This window comes from Cnephaeus nilssonii, assembly GCF_951640355.1.
Source record: "Cnephaeus nilssonii genome assembly, chromosome: 18".
Lineage (NCBI taxonomy): Eukaryota > Metazoa > Chordata > Mammalia > Chiroptera > Vespertilionidae > Cnephaeus > Cnephaeus nilssonii.
Window position 1 is genome coordinate 25826426 of NC_137089.1, and position 22802 is coordinate 25849227.

Below are 22802 nucleotides of genomic sequence, written 5' to 3' on the forward strand. Positions count from 1 at the left end.
TCATCCCAAACACTGAAAGGTTTTCAATTTGATCCCCAGTTGGGGTGTGTATGGGAAGCAGTCGGTGGATGTTCTCTCTCTCTCTCTCTCTCTTGCTTCCCCTCTCTCTAAAATCAATAAGCATGTCCTCAGGTGAGGATTAAAAAAGAAACTAAAACAAAAACATTGAAGCCACAGCACTAGCTCTGTTGTTTATTAGCTGTGTGGTCCCAGATAATATTCCTGAACCTCCATTTCTCATCTGTAAAATGGGAACCAAAATCTTTATTTCATAGGGTGTTGTGAAGTTTAAATACAATTTTATATATATATATATATATATATATATATATATATATATATATATATGCCACTTAGTCCAGTGCCTGGTTGAAGTCTGATAGATGAGAACTAATCACATTGTTTAAAATAGCAATGGCTAGAAATCTGAGTTGACAGAAGTAGTACTAATATCACAGTGTTCCCTGTTCTTTGGGAAAAATTTCTACAAATCATTTTCTTCCACCTTGCATGTTTAGCCTCCTTACAGCAAACATGAATAACAACAGCAACAGATGCTGCATCAATAAACAAACAGAATGGAAAATAATTAATTCAGTATGCTTGCATGCATGGAAGTTTCATCAGAAATTACAATGCCTTTGATATGAATTCTTCTAGAAGGCAATTTGAGCTTGGAATGGCTTTATGTTGCATTAGCTATTATTTTGTGTACACACTGGAATATCTGCTATCTAGGGCTGGCTGTTATTATTTGTGAAAAGCAGAAACAGGGAGAAAAGATATGAAACTGTGATAGATTAATGAGTGCTTGAAGCATGCACAGAATATTAATATACTGTGTACAAAATTGGGCTGACCCAGCTGAGCTCAGCTAATCAAACCTATCTGTATACATGAGGATGTTAATTTCCAGTGGAAAACTGGGAGGGATGCCAATAAATTCTGGGAAAAGGAAATAATATTATACAGATTCCTTCTCAGACATCTTTGCTGTCCACAGAGCAACCCTTCCTGAAAAGACAATTATTTTCTTCTTTGGTTCATCTTTGAGGATTGCTTGAGCTAGGTCATTTGGCACCCAAAGACCACCACAAAGTTCAGAGAGGGTAGGAGGGTCCTTCCCTTTAAATTTCTGGTCAGCCATTCAAATTTTCCAAAAGTTAGTTGACAATTACAAGGTTTGGGGACTTGCAGTTATAATTGTATTGCAAAAATAATAGGAGAGGAAACAAGCAGAGGTTATGCTAACAGGCCCTGGTGGCTGTCAGGACATGTGGTTCGGCCTTTGAAGTCAGGTTCAATTGATTTTCATGTGAAATAAGTGGAGTGAAATGTTTCCATTTCAGGTTTCACACGTGACATTTAATGTACTGATGTTCTTTCTTGTAAATTTGTTTTAGGCAGTTATTTTATTTCCTCTGTGGAAATCCGAACTCCTCTATTAAGCTAAGCAAAATAGGGGGTTGAGATGGCATCTTTATTTCTGTTTTTACATTTTTAAAAAATTAATTTAAGCACATGGTTTTAAAAATAAAAAATAGTTACAAAAAGATAAAAGAATCCTAGCTTATCTTCCCAAAGGTTTCCCTTTCAAATTTTTTTTCCAAATGTTAGTAAAAAACTACAAATTTTATGTATAGACCCACTAAGTTTATATTGTTTGTTACACAGTAGCTTTATAACATACTGTCCAATACTTGGATTTCTCATTTAACATATCTTGGAGACTTTTCTATATTATTACATACAGATCTACTGTATTTTCCTAACACCTGAAAATTATTCTGTTGTTTGGAAGTACCACAATGTATCTAACCAGTGATTTCTGTATTTCGTTGTTGCAAATAATGCTGTGGCTGTAATGAACAGGGTAAATTCTTTGCATGGAATTTTTGAGAAAGGGGGTAAGTGAATTTTAAATTTTGACAGATATATTAAGTTCCAACTAAGAGTATTTCAGAGTGCTTATTTTAGGCAGGTATTAAATTGTCTCTATCTGTGTGTCCTCCTCTACCACCTAGTTGAAGATGTGGTATCAATCAACCTATAATAATAAAAGTATAATATGCTAATTAGACCAGACGACCTTCCAGATGAAACTGGTGCTGTGAGGGAAGCCTGGGTCCCAAATGCCAGAGAGAAGCTGGTGCCTGCAACCTGGGGAAGGAAGGCCTACTCTTGCACGATTTTCGTGCATCGGGCCTCTAGTAGAAAAATAAATAAATGAAGGATAGAAACTTGGAATACAACAAAGGTGTCGTTTTAGCCAGGGTCCCAACAGGGAAAAAAGACACAGGCAGAATAGGATAACTGAAGAAAGAGTCATTTACAGAAGGACTATTTACAAAGATTCAGGTGGATAAAGGGGAAACCCTGGAATCATGCAATAACCAAAGGCCAGTAAATAACGGCTGTTGTTTCCATCCGTAAGCCATAATGGAGAGAAGAGGGAGCAGCTATTGGACCTCAGAAGGAGTCATGTAGAGGAGTGGTATCGTTAAGCTGAGGGCCAAGGTATCATAAGAGTTCAATGTTGTTGGGCTTTCCATTGGTTTAGCCACGCAGAAGCCAGAGCACATGCCTTTTGATGGGGTCCATTCTGGTCAGCTTCCCAAGGCAAAGAGGAGGGTTGAAAAAGGTGAAGAGTGGCTCTCAAGAAGCAAAAGTCTCAAATCACCTTAATGCAGGGATTACTTCTGGTCACCGCTGATTTCAAGAATGACCCATTACAAACCAGATAAGAAGCTGGTTTTTAACACATATACAATTTTTAACACATATGTGGGAGCAAAGTCTATCTTTTTTTTTGGTCAAACATTATCTTGTTCATTATTTAATTATCCTATTTTGTAAGTTGTTTGAGAGGAGGGTCCATATCTAACTTATTCATCATAATTTCAGCAGAACCCAGAATAGTGCCTGACACAGATAAAGCACTTTACTAATTATTTAATAAATGTATGAATAAATAAATGCCAGAAAGAAATATTTCTTATTTTTGAACTTGACATTCTATGTTAATATTTAAGACAATATCCTCTTTTTTTTGTTGTTGTTTTGTTTTGTTCATTCTCACCCAATGATATTTTCCCATTGATTTTTAGAGAGAGTGGAAGGGAGAGGGAGAGACACACAGAGAGAAAGAACAATGTGAGAGAGACACATTGATTGGTTGCCTCCCATACATGCCCCAATTGACCAGAATCGAACCCAAAACCCTTCAGTCCTCAGGATGATGCTCTATTCACTGAGCCAAGCCAGCCAGGGCCAATTTCTTAATTGTTAATGAATTATTCAGCACTGGTGGTGGGGATTTCCTCCTGGAGAATGTCTGCCCCAGTGCCTTTATGAGAGGTCAGCCCTAGAGCTGAAGTCATACTTAGCTCTGCTCTCCTAATGGGTTCTCTTATCTAGTGATTCCCAAGGGGATGGGATATTACCTATATAGGGAGCATAACTGAGAAGAATTATACTAGTAGATGTGTAAATGGCATTCTAGATGATGGGAGGTTTCCATTTCTGCTCTTTCCAAAGTTTACTAAAACTCTAGCTTTATTCATAAAAAATTTGACAAATAAAATTATATATATTTAATTGTACAATGTGATGATTGGCTATATGGTTCTCACAGACAAGTTAATGAACACATCCATAACTCCTATAGTTACCTGTTTTTTTGTTGTTGTTTTATGTGAGAGAGTGTGTGTGTGTGTGAGAGAGAGAGAGAGAGAGAGAATGAGAGAAATTGGTTAAAACCTACTCTCTTGGCAAATTTTAAGTATACAACATACTATTATTAACTATAGTCACCATGTTGTACTATAAATCCTTAGTCCCCATGTTTTTCTAAACCCTAAATTGATCATCTGAAGCATCTATACATTGTATGAACATCCTTGGTAGAGCCTTCTTTTCTTTTGCTTGTGTAAATCTAGGTTATTATTCCTGGAAATTTTCTCTGTACCCCCAGTTAACACTCACTCCATAAAAGCAATGATCACATTGAATTGTCCTTTTTTTTGAATGATTGTATTAGCTATAAACTTTGGTTGTCTAGCTGCCAGAAGTTTTGGACCCTACCTTGGAATATACACACAATAAAAATTCAACAAGTAGAAGTTGAATTTATTTAGGATATTAACATTCTTTTTCCCTTTTCTAGGCTCTTCTTGACACATCCCTTAACTTTGGAGATGCAGCAAGAAAGTTGATTCTCACTCTTTTCTGATGCTGAACAGAGAGCATGAAAAGCAACATGGTAAGATAAAATAAACTAGGGCTTTGATATGAGAACAACCTGAGCTCACATCACAGATATGCCATTTCTAGCTTAATAACCTTGAGCATTATTCAACCTCTCTGAGACTGCTGGGAGAATGTAATAGGATTGCATACATAGTAAATTCACTGACATTGACACTTGATAAAATATTACCTTTGCTTCCTCTATCACCTTCCCCTTAAGGATATCAAAAACTGTGCTCTGGTTGGAGAATAGACCAGTGGGTTTAAATGGGTGATTTAGGAGCTTCTTGTAATTTAGACAAATGGTATATTGGGAATCAACAGTATTCTTTTAAATTTTCTTATTCATGGGTTGTGGAAACTTAATTGTAGTACTATTTTAACTAAATAGACAACTGATTAAAATACCATAGGAATTTATGTATATTCACTCTTCCTTTCTTTATGCAAGCTGGTATTTAAACTTGTTTTAGGAATGTATTTAAATCAATGGATGTTGATGTCTAAATGGTAATGTAACATCTGTGTACCTCTCATTCTCACTAATTTGTGAAAACTTGTCTTGTAGATCAGTCATCAATATTTTATTCATGAGCTAACCAGCCCACACCTTGGATTGTAGAGCTCATTTCTCAAACCCTGCCTTGTCTGGCCTTGCTATTTCATCAGCCCCTCCAATGTTTCTCTCTCTTTCTCTCTCCCTCTCCCTCTCCCTCTCCCTCTCTTTTTCACTCTAACACCTACAATCACATAGCTTTCTTTAAGTTCTTTACAATTGTACATGACCACTTAGTAACTATTATACATAAAATTACAACAAAAATGATTAAATACATAAAACAACCATCTTACTAACAGCATTAAATTATATCACCAAATTCTGACCCTAATGTCTCAGGGGTCACAGTCTGTGGCAAGTATAGCCCTGTCCCTTTGTCCCTGATGACTTCAACAGCCTCATCTCTACCATGTTCTCTTTACAGGGAAGGGCTTCTGTCTGTCAAACTCTGGCCCTGCAGGGTGACTATGAAGGGAATACTTTGACTTCTCTCTCTCCTCACTTTCTGATCTTCAACTGGTATCTCTCCCCTGTTTGGCAAACTCAAACCTGGAAGTCACAGGGCAAGTGAGACTATGATACAGTTTGAAAAGGACAGTCCTGCCCTAGCTGGTGTGGCTCAGTTGGTTGGGCATCATCCTGTGCCCCGAAAGGTTGCTGGTTGATTCCAGGTCAGGGCACCTGTGGTTTGCAGGCGCAGTTTTCAGTAGGGGGCATGTAGAGGCATCTGACCAATGTTTTGCTCTCACATTGATGTTTCTCTCTCTATCCCTTCCTTTCTCTCCAAAAAGCAATTAAAAAATCATAAAAATAAAACAAAATAAATAAAAAGGACAGTCCACCAGAAAAGCAAAAAACAAAAACAAACAAACAAAAACCAGGGTAAACAGAGAATAAATAATACTGAATGAATCCCAAAGATAGGAGATTGTAGTTTGTGTGCCTGGACATAACCTGGGTGAAACTTCACATTTAGTTTGGCACCATGCCACAGGGACACACAAATCCTTGTCTAAGGGTCAACTCTGGGGAACTTGGTCCCAGACAGGGATGGACCTGGGTCTGAAGCCTAACTTCACCTGCTCCAAGGCCCATGTTGTTATCTGCTGTCTAATGCTGGCTCATGCATTAGACAATCTGGTACAGCAGCATTTTTTTTCCCCTGCTCTGGTCCCCAAATGATTGATTACTATTTAATTCTAAGAGGAAAACCAGAAGGTCTTTTTTATATATTTCACCCAATATATCAATTCAGGAGTAAAACACTGTTGAAATACATTTTTAATATTTTTACAAAATGGATCAGAGACTAAAAGAGTACTGCCTAACAGAGTTCTTAAGTCCTAATAAGTTTGAAATCTTAGTTTTTCTAAGTTGCACTAACTGGGTTCAAATTGTCAACTTGCCTCTTAGTATAATATCACTCCAGAAGACTACTTGAATTCTTTATGCCTCATATTCTATACCTGTGAGATTGGGTTAAAATAAGATAACTGTTAGGATTCAATATATTAGTATGCCTAAATTACTTACAAGAATGCCTGGCATATATTAAAAATTAAGGACTCAATAAATGTGATTGTTATATGTCTTAGCTAAAATACCTCCTGTTTTTGTTTACAAAGTTTCAGTGGGCACCCACTCTATGGACAGACCTATAAGAAATGATTTTTGAATTTGGGAGGAAAACCAGACCAGTCTATATAACATGGTGCATGGAAGACAGAGGGAGTCAGAGAGGTTTGGGTTATATTAACCCAATTTATTGTTCTAGACCAAAAAAATATATTGGGGTTGTCACAAATTCAACCTGGCCGGATTGGGATGTGGGATAGGCAAGGGGGTGGGCGGGGTGGAGAATTTGTTAAATGCTACCTCCAGCATTTGTGATTAGTATGGCAATTGTTCCCTATTTATCTATATTTGATTAATTATGCTTTCAAATTTTTGTTTCTTCCTAGTTTTACTTAATTTTTGTTTGTTTTGAAAAAATAACTCTTGTTTTCAGGAATTTGCACTAGGAAGCAGCCCAAAGACACAGGTTAAATTGCTGGCACTACTACTTGTTGGCTTTGGGACACTGGGTCCCCTCTTTGAACCTTGACTTGCCATCTGTAACACGAACCTAGCACACCCTTTTTGCTGCCCTCATAGAACTTTATGAAGACCAAATATGCTACCTGGATATGCCAGTCAGAGTCTTGTTCAAATATGAAGAAGAGAGTTGGTACTGTAGGATGTACTCCTAGATAACACACTACAGTTGTTATGGATATGGGTGTTGGGTTTCACATATCCAGTTGGCCCTTGGACAAAACAGGTTTCAACTGCACCGGTCCACTTATACTCATGTGTTTTTTTTTCAATAAGTGGTGCTTCTTATCCTCTGGTTTCATATCTACAGATTCAACCAACTGCCACAAACTGTGGTTGGATATATGAAAATAGTGAGCCACCACTGGTTGAATTTGTGGACGCAAAGGGCCATCTATAGTTAAGTTTTGGGAGAGTCAAAAGTTATACACGAATTTTTGACTGCATGAGTGTCAACATCCCTAACCCTCATGTTGTTCAAGAGTCAACTGTATTTGGGTTTGAATTGTGGCTTTGCCACTTACTAGCTGTGCAAACTTTGAGTAATTGACCTTTCGGAACCTCATTTCCTTCATCTATGTAATGGATCATTTTGAGGATTGGTTGAGACTGTGTACAAAATGCTAGTGCATTAGCAAGCTCTTAGCTCACTAAGCTCATTTATTAACTCTTCTTTATACTGCAGCTTGGCTAGGAATGTATCACAGTAATCAAATGAGGAAGCAATCTTGTGCCTAACATTTAGCCCAAAGAGTCGTAACAGAAGAGAAAAACCCGTATTTCTATTTGTCTCTCTGGCTCAGCAAGATGACTTGAGGAACTCTTGAAATGTTAGAGTTCAAACAAGCAATATGAAAAGATAAAACTGCCCCAAATTGTGCCTGTAACATTTGCAGAAAGCAGATAAGCCTTATTGCTTATCATTTAAGAGGGGAGATTTATTAAACTAGAGAAGGATCTGGAACTTGTGATAAATTCTGTTTGTGTTTCTTACCCAACCAGTGTAATGTTTTTAATAGTTTCACACCTTTTAAGTTACATGAGCCACGTAACACTTTCCTACCACCAAGTCTTTCCTTTCAGAAGACACATACCAAATTGCAAGGTCTTGCAGACACCCAGAAACAATAGCAGGAAGCCAGAGAATTTGCCTAAAAATTGAAGGTGAGTCAAATGGGAAAAAGCCTTGGTAACCAAGAGCAACCAGACAGCGTCTAATGTGACTTTGCCACATAAAAGACTCTGTTATAACAAAAAACCCACCAGTATCCTTACTTTTAGAGTTTTGCCAAAAACACACATGAAAATACATTTCCTGTCTGTCACTGAACTACCTTCCAAGTTGCTATAACATTATGTCTCTGGTGTGACTTTCAATATAGGTAAACAATTCTTCCCTTTTTAAAAAAATATATTTTTATTGATTTTTAGAGAGAGAGGAAGGGAAAGGGAAAAAGAAAAACATAAAAGTGAGAGTGAAACATTGACTGCATGCCTCCTGCACACTCCCTATCGGGGATCCAGCTGGAAACCCAGGCATGTGCCCTGACCAGCAATCCAACTGGCAACCTTTTGGTGCACCGACGATGCCCAACCAACTAAGTCACCCTGGCCAAGGCTAATTCTGCTTTCTTTTCAAAGATAACATTATCAACGGAATATTCCACCCTGAAAATCTGGTTATTTTCTTATTTAATATTTATTGAAATTTTGTATGTTTTCATAATTGACCTCTCTTTTATAAATGCATTGGGTACATGTATATGTATGTATGTGCACACACCAACATACACATGTTGAGTAGGAATTCTAGACCATTAGAGCTGGAAGAAAACTTAATGGTGACTTAGTCCTCATCTAATAGATGCAAATAGTGAGTCCAAAAGAGGGCAATGATTTACTAAACGTCCCACAGTTAGAGGTAGAACTTTGACCATCAGATCTTTTTCTTTCTATTCCTTTTAATGTTTCCACTATCTAATGCTGCCTTTAAAAAAATCAAGAAAACTAAAAAATCGAAACAAATACCTGAGTGTACGGGGGAATTTTTACTATTATGGATGCTGGAAACACTAAAGCTAGCGACATCACATGTCCTAGTTGCCAAGAACAGTTCAGGTTTGCACCTGTTGTAATAATCAATAGCACCCCTATCTGCTTTCACAAATGTATGGTTTGGAAGATAATTTATATGGTCACCTTCATTAAAGCACAAGTTTCATGTTGAATGTAAAGGTCCACATTTTATTTGCAAAGAGTCTGAAGATACATTCTAAAACTTGGCTTCCCTTAAGGAAATACACAAAAACTATCCTAAGAATTTGGGATTAAAAAGGGGGGCCAGGGGATACTATGTACTTGAAAATAAACAAGACCACATGCAACGGCCACAGTAGAGCTAACCCTTGCCAGAAAGACTCAAGCACATATGTGTGGCTTTATAAAATGTCTTCAATGAGAATTTTGGTTCTGTTTTTATTTTTGTTGGTTTTTAACCAACAAAATGAAAGTACATGAAAAAGTATAGCTATACTGTAGCTAAAAAGACTGAACATGTAGTTGAGACTCAAATTCTTGTCTTAGCAAAGTGTGACCTGAGGTAAGTTGCTCTTTATGTCTGGGTTTTATCATTTCTATCACCTATAAATTAAAGGGGTTGAATAAGACCATCTCTGCTTCTTTCCAGCTCCAATTTTTTATTCCTATAGACTTGTTAATACATTTCCATAATTTTATCTTTTCCCGGGAAAATGTATTACCTACCCCTCTCCCCCACCAATTAGTCCCAAGTTCTCAATGATACAAGTATTTCCTCAGAAGGTAAGGGGAATAGGCACTGCAAAGAATTTCTCCTCCTGGGATTTGCCCGCGGCATTAATACAATCTAACAATTTAAGGTCGGAAAGATAAAAGTCCATCTCTCCATCCTGGTGTCCTGGCTGGGAGAGATGTCACTTGCTTGTCTCGCATTTTTATTTTATTAGCTCAGTGGCAAACTTAAGACTCTGCCTGTATGTTTGGAATAGATAAAATGCATCATGGCCAATAAGCTCAACCCTGCTTTTTCCCCCAATTGGTTGAGACCACATCCTAGCAACTCTTGTTGACAACAGAGAAAGCTAAAACGATGGGATTAGAAATGCTATAATCCTATTTGATGGCATAAATAGACCCAGCTTCATTTTTCCAGCCTGGATTGCTGAATTTTAATGAGAAGTCCAAAGGTCAATTGTTTTTTGACCTAGTGTCTGAAGAGAATACTAATGCTAGGAAAAGTTGATTGTATAATTCACTCTGCACACACAGCAAATTGGTTTCTATTTATGGAGAACGTTTTTTAATTAGTGCTTGAATTGTGCATTAAAATTGGGCATCTATAAATAGTTAACAGATGTGATATTTTATATCTTAAGATTCACAACGCCTTTCCCCCCTCATTTGATGAATTCTAACCCATAGCTCTCTGTTTACATGTTTGCTATTTTGGTTCTGTGTAATTCTAGAAATAACTAGTTTCAGACAGTTATGGTTTAGTGAACGCAGGGAATTGCTTTAGCTAAAATTGTTGTTGCTTGTTTCTAAAACTCCTACAGAATAAATCTACAGTCTTCGGAAAAGCAGAAGTTATTTCCAATGACACATACTATTTGCTGAAAATTTACGGTAGATTGACTCATGCATCTTTGCATTGTACTTAGATTAAAATACTATAGCTTTGGTTGAGGGCTGGATGTGTCAGTGGCCTGGCTGTGGCTTGATGGTTTGTTTTGATAGGACAGAGAAAGTTTACCTAATTATAGGAGGCTCATTATTCGTTCTGAAGGAGGAAAAAAGTCATCTTGACATTGATTTCTTCTGGAAATGAATCATGCTGTTGTATAACTTTTAGCACCACTGTCTGTCTCCAGCTATGATCTTTTTCTTTTTCTCTTTTAGTTAGTGTGAAGTTTGTCATTTCAAATAATGTCTGATGTCTGGCCCCAGGCTATTTGTAGATTTATCCTACCCAACATGTGTCACTCATCTGTGTTTAGAATCCGCAACCTTCAACATAGCAACCTCTTTTTATTTTTTCCTTGCTTTATCAGCGGCTGTGTACAGATTATAATGGGCTCTTTCAGTACGAGTGTGATTAATGGTGGGTATCATAAGTCCATAGATGTACAGTAAATTGGAATTCTTGACATGAATTTATCATCCAGATAAATACTGGCTACATCTTATTTCAACGGTTGCTTTGCCAATATTTTATGGGGGTCAACCCATCGTTTTAATGGTACCTCTTAAAGAAACAATAGAAAATTCAAACGGTTGACCCCACACATCCCATCTCTAAATTGAAGCTGGAGATGTCAAAATTCTTTCAAATATGAAAAAAAGCTTGATTTTCAAATAATTGTAATTTTTATCTCAGTCTTTCATGATTTTTATGTGATATTTGCTTTAATTCTTGCAAGCAAACAATTAAAAAATGGATTCAAGTATGTTGCCTATTTAGGAATCAAGTTTCTTTTCATTTAAGCCTAATCCTGAGCCATAGTCTATCTTCCTAAGACTTCATGGGCTAGTCAGTAGCCCCAACATATATTAAAATCCATAGAATTTTCTACTTCATCCTTAGCTTTAGTATGAAATGACTGGCATTTCACTTGAATGTCAAGAAGTCAGGCAAGAATGTTGGGAAGCCCTTAAATGCTGACTTAGCTTCCCTAAGTAAGTAAGCATGCCTACCCTGGACCCTATTAAAAAATGTATTGGGGGGTGTGTGTGTGTCTGTATATACCAGTAGATGTTAATAGATTCCATCTCAAAAGAGATAATACATTTTTATCACAAAGAAGCAGCCACCTTCAAATAAAAGTGTATGGGTCAGTGTACAAGGTAAACATTTTGGGTACATCCAAACCTTGGTGAAACTGGTTTACCACTTTGGCTCTCTTGCCACATGGGTAGTGGATCAGGCAGCCAAAAAATCATGGACTCATTTCAACTGTGGAAGTTCAGGGCACAACTCCAAGCCAAAAGCGTGGCCATGGCCAGCTGTCTCAAGCCTCTGTGTGTACTCAGTAACCAATAGTATGTTACAACATATGCTCTGTCAAATCCAGCCATTAGCCTTCTAAATCAGGGTAGGAGAGTCTTTCTTTCATTTGGTGCACCAGCAAGGAAGCACATCAGTTCAATTATAGGGATCAGGAAATAGAAAAGACAGAGAAACTAAAAATCAAAATACAATTTGGTCTTTTATTTTCAGGCTCTTAATAGTAGTTGACCCACTTTTGTCCCCTCATAGAACTAACATATATGTAATATGTACATGCAGGTTTTCCAACCCTCTCCCCATCAGTTGGAATGTTAGAGTTTCCTTTCTAGAAAAGGTGCAAAAATAGTATATATTTACTCTTTCAAACATAAACCCCAAAGAGGTATTTGTTCATTTCTTTATTAAAACTCTCCAGTTTTCTATATTTTGCTATAAAAATATAATTGCCTAATGAACACTAAAAACTACTAGGATAAAACACAATTCTCAGCAATCATACAAATAAATGGAATATCTGAATTGCCTTCTCTTATTAAAAGAAGAGAAATATCAGGAAAACAAATTTATGTCATAAATGTTAGAAAAAATATGGTTTTCAAGGTAAATTCTAGAGTTTGAACAAATGTAATCTATCTCCAAATATATATATATATATATTTGGAGATATATATATTATATATATATTAGTGTTCCCGTTGCAGGAAGAATCTTGCAATAGGGTTTCCTGCTGCACTCTACCCCACCCCGCCTTCTCCGCCAGCCCGCCTGCTCTCCTTCCTTCTCCCCCACCCCGCCTCTGCTCCTCCCTTCTCCTCCCCCTGGCTTGCTTGCTTCTCCGCAGCTTTGCTCCCTTCTGCAGCTCTTGGCTTCTTTCTATGCTGTCTTGATACGCAAATTAACTGCCATCTTGGGTGGGATAATTTGCATACTCATCCTGATTGGTTGGTAGGTGTGGCTTGGCTGGTGGGCATGGCTTGGGCGTAGTGAAGGTGCAGTCAATTTGCATATTTGTCTATTATTAGGTAGGATACCCATCTACTATAGGATAAGAACCACCATTCCACATAATAATCCCTAATTCTTGGGTGCTCAATCAAAAAGAGATATTAATTTTTAACATACTTATTTACTAAGGCACAAGAATAGTAAAGTAATATTATTAAAGTTTGGCCTCTTTTATTGAGTAGTTCTTAACAAAATGGGATTCTCAAGATGAGTGGATAAAAAAAAAACTGTGGTACATTTACACAATGGAATACCACTTGCTGTAAAAGAGAAGGGAATCTTACCTTTTTCAACAGCATGGATGTATCTGGAAAGTATTATGCTAAGTTAAATAAGCCAAAAAAAAGACAACATGATTTCACTTACATGTGCTTACATGTGGTATCTAATGAACAAAATAAGCTAATAAACAAAATAGAAACAGACTCAGATACAGAGTTCAAAGACTAACTCTTATTCATTGTATTATCTCCAGTGATTATATTAAGTATGTGGCACAGAGTAGGTACTCATAAATTCCTGTTGAGTCAAAGGAATTTTCTTTTAAGCCTTGATTAGAGAGTTGTCGTATATGCCAAGGTTGTGGGTTCAATCCCCAGTACAATGAATGCATAGATAAGTGGAAAAACAATTCAATGTTTCTCTCTCTCTCTTTCTTCCCTCCTCTCAATCTCTAAAATCAGTGAATAAAACCAGTTAGAGGAGGCTATATAATTGGCTCTAAAGAAGAAACAAAAAGTCATCTCAGCATTGATAGCACCTGGAAAAGAACCATACTTCTAGCGCTACTCTCTCTCTCCATCAATAATCTGAGAATTCATTTATCTAAAATTCAGTTCCCCCCATTTTTCAGAGAATACAATATTGGTGCGGTTGAACTAGCTTTTGCCAGGAGAGGCAGTACAAGTTTCAAGGCTGAAGTTGAGACTGTGAAGGTGACTGCCAGTCTTCATTGTTCAGATCCTCAACTCTAGCCATGGAAACCACTTCTCAACACCTGCCTCCTGGTAATGAGTGCCTGCCCAACTTGGCTTTTTGGGGGAATCTTGTTCAAAGATGTAAAGAACTTGTAAAGGTGAATGTTTCCTACCACCTCATAAGTCTTGACTATCTTATTTTTTATGACATTACTGAAAATAAAACATTTTATTTCAAAGCTCTCATCATTTATAATTTTGAGGAATTTCCACAGTAACTAGAGAATTGATTTTCATAGTTTCCTATTGAAATCATCTTCTGGTAGCCTTAAAGTGACGTGATTTCTTCAGAAGTGGGTCAGTGAAGAGATTTTTCTTTCCAAGAGAATCTTATAAATCATTAGATAGAGGCTGCAAGAAACAGTATGTACACACACTTCAGTCTCATTAAATGCCTGGATATTTTTTCTTAGGAAAATTATTTTGGCTTGGTAATTTATTTTACTTTAATAAAGCCCTTACCTTTTAAGACAATGCAAAATTAAATAAAATGACCATCTGATTCTAAGACCCTTAAAAGGTGGATGAATCAGTTCACATCCTGCTCACTGCTGTGAAAGGATTCTCCACGACTGGGGAAGCCTCTCTGAGGGATTGTCCTGGATTCACTGACTTGTTTATAGATAAAAATGACAACCCCTTCCATTATCCAAGGCATTATCTCATTTAATTTGAAAGCTACCACAGCTATCATTGCTGACCTTCATTTCTAGAGTCTGAACTCACTTATTAGTTATACAAATTTATTATGTCACTTAAAGTCCCGAGTCTCCATTTCCTCAGTGAGAATCTCAGATTAATATAATAGCTCTGGGAACAAATTACAAACAACAGAGCAAGCTAATTCTCTCTCCCAAGGTTACCTGGTGATGTGGTGGTTTTGTGCCCATTCCATTTCCAGAGGACGGAAAAATAAGTATACTTACATTTAAATTTAATGAAAGAAGTGTTGCTGATGGCCATGGGGGAAAAAGAGGCATTTGATTTTAGAAGTTATTGGACAAATTTAGTAGAAAGCACACAGCAAAAGTATCTGCAAAATGAAAACAAAACAAAAATTAGTTTGAAGCTTCTTTGGCAGCTCAAGAAAGAGGGAGATTGAGGGCACCTGGAACCAGAAAAGACCAGATGTAAACTTCTAGAGAAAAATGTTGGGAAGGAAAGGCCTGGGGGAAAGCAGCAAAGAGGAAAATGCTGGTATGTTATTGGCTAGAGATCTTGGAAGAAGAGGAACGCCTAAGACTCGGTTCTAAGTTGTTTGATGTGCTTGAAATAATCACCCTCTGTTACCGTCAGCATTTCCGCAGAAAAATGTTGCATACGGCTACCTTGCGTTGGAAATCAAAGAAAAGGACTAGGTCCTCTATGTGGTGAAACAGGCTGCAGCTGCAGGGGACATAGGCAGAGGCTTAAAGAGACAGCTGCAACAGGTCACTGAGGTCACGAGGCTGAGAAGGAGAGTCCTTCGGAATTCTCAGCCATGTCATTGAGGGCACTAGGCTGGCGAAGTGAGCAAGATGAGGGCTCAACACCATTTTATTTAAGTATTAACGAGCACTGTGACCCCCCAAAAGCAGGGAAACCCGAGGACCTTCAGGGGACTGACTTCTGGGTTGCATATTTAAGACCCGCAGTATGACAAATGGTGCTCGAGGCAGCATGCCATAGCTCTTAGCAGGGATTTGCATCCAACAGTCAGGGTTTGAACCCTGACTCCACTGCCTGTCCCTGTAGCCTTAGGTAAGGTGCTAAACCTCTCCAAAGCCGATTCCCCGTTTGTAAAGTGCAGATAGTCTCCACTGCTCAGGATCGCAGGCAGTAAAAATGAAATAAAGGCCCCTCATGGAATGGCTGACACGCACACTTGAACTTACAGAGTGGAATCTATTCTTTCCTTCTGTCTTAATTTAGTCAATGGGCTGGAAATAATTTACTTCCAGGACATCACTTGTGAATGTGATTATTCATCCGGGACATTTTCCCATATCAACAGATTGCAAACAGGTCATGTAGGGATGTTTATATGTTAACAGATATGTGCTTAAGATGTTGATACAGGTAGCATGTGGCAAATGAGGAGCCACTTAACAGAAACACCATAGAGCTGAGATGAAAGAAAAACACAAAATCCAAATTGCGTTGTGTTCAGGGGTATGGCCCTGATATAAAACATGAACTATGCGGATATTCTCATGGTATCCAGAAACCCCCCACATTGTTTCTGGGAGTCCCTAAACTTTGGATTCCATCTTCTGTGATGTATTCTTGCCTCTGAAACTAACATGTTTAAAAATAGTTTCAGCAACAGAATGCTCCTATTTAAACAAAATCGTCTTCTCAGGATTGTATACATTGTAACATGTCCTTGTAAGCTTTTGCATCTTTTGAAAGAAAAGGTAATTATGTGAATAAAAGGGACTTCAACATGTATGCATATTCTGATGTAGAAACTTCAGAATCATTTTTTGGGAGCTTTAGAAAATAAAGGGTATTTATTTGATAATTAAGTTTAGATCTGTTCAAAAGTATTTCATGAAACTATGTTTTGATAATTACATATGATGGAAGTGACCCAACTTCATGATGCGAAGTCTAAAACATAAACAGACCATTAAAAAAGGGAGCATACCATTTATTATGGCACATGCTTCCCAGCAGAGCTGGAATAAATATTTATCTCCACAGTGCAGGAACTATTTTCCCAGGAAGGGGTGGTATTCTGTGTTTCATCAGTTATACAAATGCCTGATAGTCTCCCTTAACTCTTCTGTGTTGGGTATCTGACAAGGATAAAAGGTCAACCACATACTCTACTGTCTGTGTGGAAACCCTGCTGCTTCAGGCTTCTCAGAGGAAGGGGTAAAGTAGAGTGAGCAGTAGGAAATACCTTCAAGAATACTCATTCCAGACCTCTGGATACATCAAGGAGAGAGGCAAAGGTGTCCTTTAGTAACCCAGCCTGTATCTGGTGCCTGTCTCCCAGATCTCAGGTACCATGAATCATTTTTAGACCCATCTCTACAAGCACAGCATGAATCTTCATTTGAAAAATTGAGAGCCAAGATGTAGAACGAGCAAATAATCTTCCCAGAGGCAACATCTGCGATGGAATTGAAAGTTGGGCTCAGGCCTCTTAAATGTCAAGTCACGACTCCTGTTTAACACAGTTTCTATTAAACATATTCAATTTAATCATCTATTTGTCCTAGAGAGCATAAAGCAATTTAAAAGAGATCATGTATTTGAGCTGACTACAAAGAATAAAAATGCCTTGTCAAAAAGAAAAAAAAGTGCTATAAAGTATTAATTTCTTTTTTGTGCTGCCAAAAGCATCAAAGAATCTTCCAGTTATAAAATGTGAACTTTCTCTGCATAGATTTGACAACATACCGAACTCTTTTGATTCTTCCTTAAAAAAACACCTTGACTCTTCACTCTTTATTCTTTCAAGACCTCATCCATTCCAGAGGCTTTATTTACAGTTTATATGTGGATGACTTTCTAATCTGTTCCTCTGCCTGAGATTTACTTCAGGCTACCAGATACCTCCCCTTGAACATTCTAGAAGGATGTTGAGCTTAACACATCCAAAATTTAGTTAATCATATTTTCTCTGAAATTAGCATTCCTTGTGCTCATAAAAGAAACCTGGGAAACACCCTAATTCCTTCTTCTCCCTCACCCTCCACTCCCAAACAATCAGCAAGTCTTATTACTTCACTGTTTAAAAATATATATTTACTTCCTTATATTCCCACTAGGGGCCCAGTGCATGAATTCGTGCACCTTGAAAGGAACTGTGGGTTGCAAGGCTGTCATGGGTACAGCAGTGGATCTGAGCCCATCCTCCGTGCCCCCACACGTCCCTTCCTGCTGTGGCCCTCAGTCCCCTGTCTGCTGGCAGCCCTGCTCCCACCACCGCTACTCCCATACACTGATGGCACTGGCTCCCGCTTGCACCTGCTGACAGTGCGGAGCAATTGGGGCCAGCACCAGCAGAGGGTGCGAGCAAGGCCAATGCCATCAGTAGGTGCAAGCGGTGGCTGATGCCCCAATAGCCCCTCAGGAGCATGGGGAGGTGGAGAAGCCCTCAGGGGTGATCAGGGCCGGCAGCCGCTGCTCGCACCCACTGACAGCACCAAGCGATTGGGTCTGGAGCCAGGTGCTGGCAACGGGTCCAGCGGGTGTAAGCAGGGCTGGCGCCAGCAGCAGGTGTGAGCACCTAGTGGGACCGTGGCATGTGGGAGCAAAGAATTTTCAGCAACCACCAGAGGCTTGCCCCAATGACAGTGACTGGCACCCTGCCTTGGTCTGGCGCCCCTGCTCACCTGCTCCACCATCCTGCTACTGCCGATGCCGCCATGTTTCGTGCTGTGCAGCCTGCTGCTGACGCCCATCATGTTCTGCATGCGCCCCCTGGTGATCAGCGCACGTCATAGCAATCGGTTGTTCGGTTGTTCCGCCGTTTGATCTATTTGCATATTAGGGTTTTATATATATAGATTGCTTCTGCTAATGTTCAGGCCACGCTAGTGAGGCACTACAGGTTGCCTACTTAATATTCTTACCTCTAAAGCCCTGATTTACCTATTAAAACATTTTATCTCAGCCTCCCTTGCTGTTCGCAGAAGACATAACCCTGGCCAATGAGATGTAAGTGGATTTCCCCCCAGAAGTTTTCCAAGGAGGTTCAAAAAAGTGACTAACTTAGCTGTTTTGTTTTCTTATCCCTTTATCCACAACCATTTCCTTCATCTAGAATGTAGGTGTGATGTTTGAAACTGTAGCCCTTTTGTGACAATGAGGAGGAAAGCCACATATAAATACAGTGAAGCCAGGAAGTGGAAGTCTTGGTCCCTGGTGGTAACATGGTAACACTATGCTAGGGTTTTCTTCCTCCAGATTATTTATTATCTCAAAAAGAAAACATCTTTTATTTCATTAAGTTGGTAAGTCGCTGTTGCTGAGTTTCTATTCCACCTGACACTTCTCTCATATCCCTATTTAGGTCTAACAGTGACCTCCCTTTCTTAAAATCCTTCATGGGTTCCCACTGCCTTTAGGATATTTTTTAACTCCTGAGCAGCACATGCAATACCCTTCAGGAGCTAGCCCTTACCTTCAGCTTAAGCCTCGTCTACCCCATCACATTCCAAACCCTAGCCTCAGTGGACGACGTACAGTTCCCATACACATCATTCTTTCTCTCAACAAGACTGTATATGCTGGTTTTTGTGAAATATATTCCTTTTATTCCTTTCAACTTGATTTGGCTAATTTGAACAGGCTTTCTAAAACCCTACTAGGAAACACCCCCTAAAGGAAATCTTTGCTGACCTGCTAAACTTAAGCCAGGTGCCTCTCCTCTAGGTCCCCATAAGAACTGGATATTGGTATTAATCCCCATCAGAATGGCAAAAAAGTAATGGTAACTACTTTTAAACTTCTCTGTCTTCTCAGCAAGATATGATAAATTCCTTAAGAGAAACACTGTGTCTAATGAACTATTGCAACTTTAGAAGTTGTTACCACCATTTAGATATTGAACGAGTAGATAAATGAATGCATTTTCATCACACATCCCTATAATTTAAACTGAAACTCTCATCATTATATGCCTTTATAATTATCCATTTGAATTCATCTAATATTATTCAAGACATTACCATATATAATTAATCATAGAGCAAAAACAATGAAAATTGAGAATTTGCCTCTAACCCCATTAGGGCCAGAAGAAGGTATTGATCCCTTAGTCAGTAAAAAAGGTTGAGGATACCTGTGTTCTTTAAGGTAATTAATTTTGTAATTTAATTTAGACTTAAAATTTTGAAACAACAACATTTAGTTATATATCTGTGTTAATATCTTTTCTTCACTCTGGCAATTTTCTATTGATTGCTTTAACTGAAAAAAAAAAAAAAAGAAGAAGAAGAAGAAGAAGAAGAAGAAAAAAAAAACTCACATCAAGACACTCCTTAGGTGAACTAAACCAATACATACTGAACTGGAAACAACCTCAAGATGAATGACTTACTGAATCTACAAAGACTGCTCTCCAAAGTAGAGGCAAAATCAAGTTTGTCTAATGATTTCCTGGCTTATAAGCCCTACTAGAGAATTAAAATATCCTAAGAGTTTTAGAATGCAATTTTAATATTAGTTTTTTATGCAGTTTTATGGAGGTATAAATTACATACCATACCATTAACCAATTAGAAGTAAAGAGTAGGATTTTTTAGTATACTAGAGGCCCAGTGCACGAAATTCGTGCAAGGGGGGAGGGGTGTCCCTCATCCCAGCCTGCACCCTCTCCAATCAGGGACCCCTTGAGGGATGTCCGACCGCCCGCTTAGGCCCAATCCTATTGGGATCTCACAATCCAGAACTGCTGGCTCCCAACTGCCCTCCCCTGCAGGCCTGGTCCCCCTCAACGGTCCTCCCCTGCTGGCCTGGTCCCCCACAATGGTCCTCCCTTGCAGTCCTGGGTCCCCCCCAACTGTCCTCTCCTGCAGGCCTGGTCCCTCCCAACTGCCCTCCATTGCAGGCCTGGTCCCCCCCAATTGCTCTCCTCTGCAGGCCTGGTCCCCCCCCCCCAACTGCTCTCCCCTGCAGGCCTGCCCCCCCCAACTGTCCTCCCCTGTAAGCCTGGTCCCCCCCAACTGCCCTCCCCTGCAGGCCTGGTCACCCACAACTGCCTTCCCCTGCAGGCCTGGGTCCCCCCCAACTGCCCTCCTCTGCTAGCCTGGTCACCCCTAACTTCCCACAACTGCCCTCCCCTGCAGGCCATCTTGTGGCAGCCATCTTGTGGCGGCTATCTTGTGTCCACATGGGGGCAGCCCTCTTTGACCACATGGGGGAGGGCATCTTGTGTCTTGGTGTGATGGTCAGTTTGCATATTACTCTTTTATTAGATAGGATGTGTATGGTTGCACAACCATCAATGTCATCCTGTTTTGTAACACAACTGTCACACCAAAAAGTTCCATTGTGCCCATGTGCAATTGATCTTTGCTTCCACCCTCAGCCCCAGTCTCCTTTCTGTCTGTAAAGTCTTGCCTTTTCTAGAAATTTCACCTAAGAGGAATTATATAATCTATAGTCATTTGTTTCTGGTTTCTTTAATTTAGCATAATTTGGAGAGGAGACATCATCCATGTTTCACGTATCAGTAGTTGTTCTTTTATAATTGAGTCATATTCCACTGCACAGACAAATTACTTGATAGACAAAATCCATTCACTGTTTGATGGACATTTGTATTGTTTCCAATTCTTTACTATCATGAATAATACTGTTGTGAACATTTATATACAAGCATTTGTGTGAAAATATGCTGTAATTTCTCCTGGGTAAATATCTAAGAGTTGAATTACTAGGTTATATTTTAAATTTATATTTAAATTTTTAAGAAACTGCCAACTGTTTTCCAATGTGGCTGTACCATTTTACATCCATATTAGCAATGAATGATAGTTTCACTTTATCACATTCTAGTCAACACTTAGTACTGTCACATTTTTTTATTATGGCCTGTCTTTTCTGTGTGTAGTAGTATCTCACTGGAATTTAATGGGTAGTGATTTGGGGCACTTTTTCATACATATATTAGCTGTTTATTGTCTTTGTAGATGTGTCTGTTCAAGTATTTAGCTTATGTGTTATTTTTTTATTTAGTCATTTGTATTCTTATTCAATTGGGTACAAGTCCTTTATTGATACATGACTTGCAAATATTTTCTTCCAGTCTGTGACTTGTCTGTTTATTTTCTTAATGGTGTGTTGTTGTTATTATTGTCTTGAAACACAAATGTTTTACATTTTCAAGTAGAATGATTTATAAAAATTTCTATAAACTATGGCTTTGGTATAATATCTAAGAAATGTTGGCCTAACCCAAGGTCACAAAGATCTTCTCTTATATTTTCTTCTATAAATTTTATAATTTTGTCTTTTATGTTTAAGTCTTGATCCATTTTGAGTTAATTTTTGTATAGTGTTAGGTATTGTTCATTTCTTTTCATGTGGCTATCCAATTTTCCAGTGGCACCATTTATTGAAAAGACTATCATTTCCCCCACTAAGTTGACTTGGTACCTTTGTCAACAATTAATGTGAAGGTTTATTTCTGTGCTCACTAGGCACTTACATTAATTTATTAGTGTGTTTCATACCCCACTCCATATTGAGTCAGCGCATGGCAGCAAAGCTGCTGGATTTTGTGCCCATCCTTGTGCTGATAATACTGCTATTCTCACCTAGCAAGATGAAGAGAGGGATGGATTTGGCTTCATTCATAAAGACCTCATACTTTCACTGTTTTTCCAAAAAGCTATGGCATCTTTCAAGAATAAATACTTCTAAACTTGTTGTTTGCTTTGGTCAATTGTCAGGACCCTGAAATGGTTATTTTTAATAATTTTTGTCTAGTTTCATTGATGTTATGTGGAAAGGATGTTCTGATCTCTTCTCATGGCCATCCCTGGAATTCCCTCCCCAACACTCATATTTAGGGGAATGAGTAGGCATGTAGAACCTCATCTTAACACATCTACACACAGTAGTTTTTTTAAACTATATTAAAAGGTAATCTTTGGAATATCTGAGTCCATATGGCAGGCTGATTCTAGATGTTTATGCTCTGATCCCTCCAGAATGTCACCAAAATAACACAATGGGATAAAAAAAATAAAAATCTACAATGACAGAGAATAGAAGAAGCAACAGAAAAGTAACTACAGATAATCCAATGCAGTGAATGCAAAGAAAGCCAATATTAAGGACATATTACTAAAAATTTCAGAACACAAGCTATGAAGAAAGGCTTCTAAAAGCTTCCAGAACAAGGAAAGACATATTCTGTATAAAGTATAGA

The 22802-nt window shown here is 38.5% G+C and overlaps 1 protein-coding gene across 7 annotated transcripts in view; it reads left to right on the forward strand.

The window, feature by feature from the left end:
- COLEC10 (collectin subfamily member 10) overlaps nucleotides 1-22802 on the forward strand; it is a 379304-nt gene that overhangs the window by 310667 nt on the left and 45835 nt on the right. For all 7 annotated transcript variants that reach the window (XM_079796041.1, XM_079796040.1, XM_079796044.1 and 4 more), the window contains one exon: nucleotides 4166-4261. Coding sequence is in view for 1 of the 7 variants with exons in the window: in XM_079796044.1 (XP_079652170.1) it covers nucleotides 4247-4261 (15 nt within the window). In the remaining 6 variants the exon portion in view is untranslated. The remainder of the gene's footprint in view (nucleotides 1-4165; nucleotides 4262-22802) is intronic.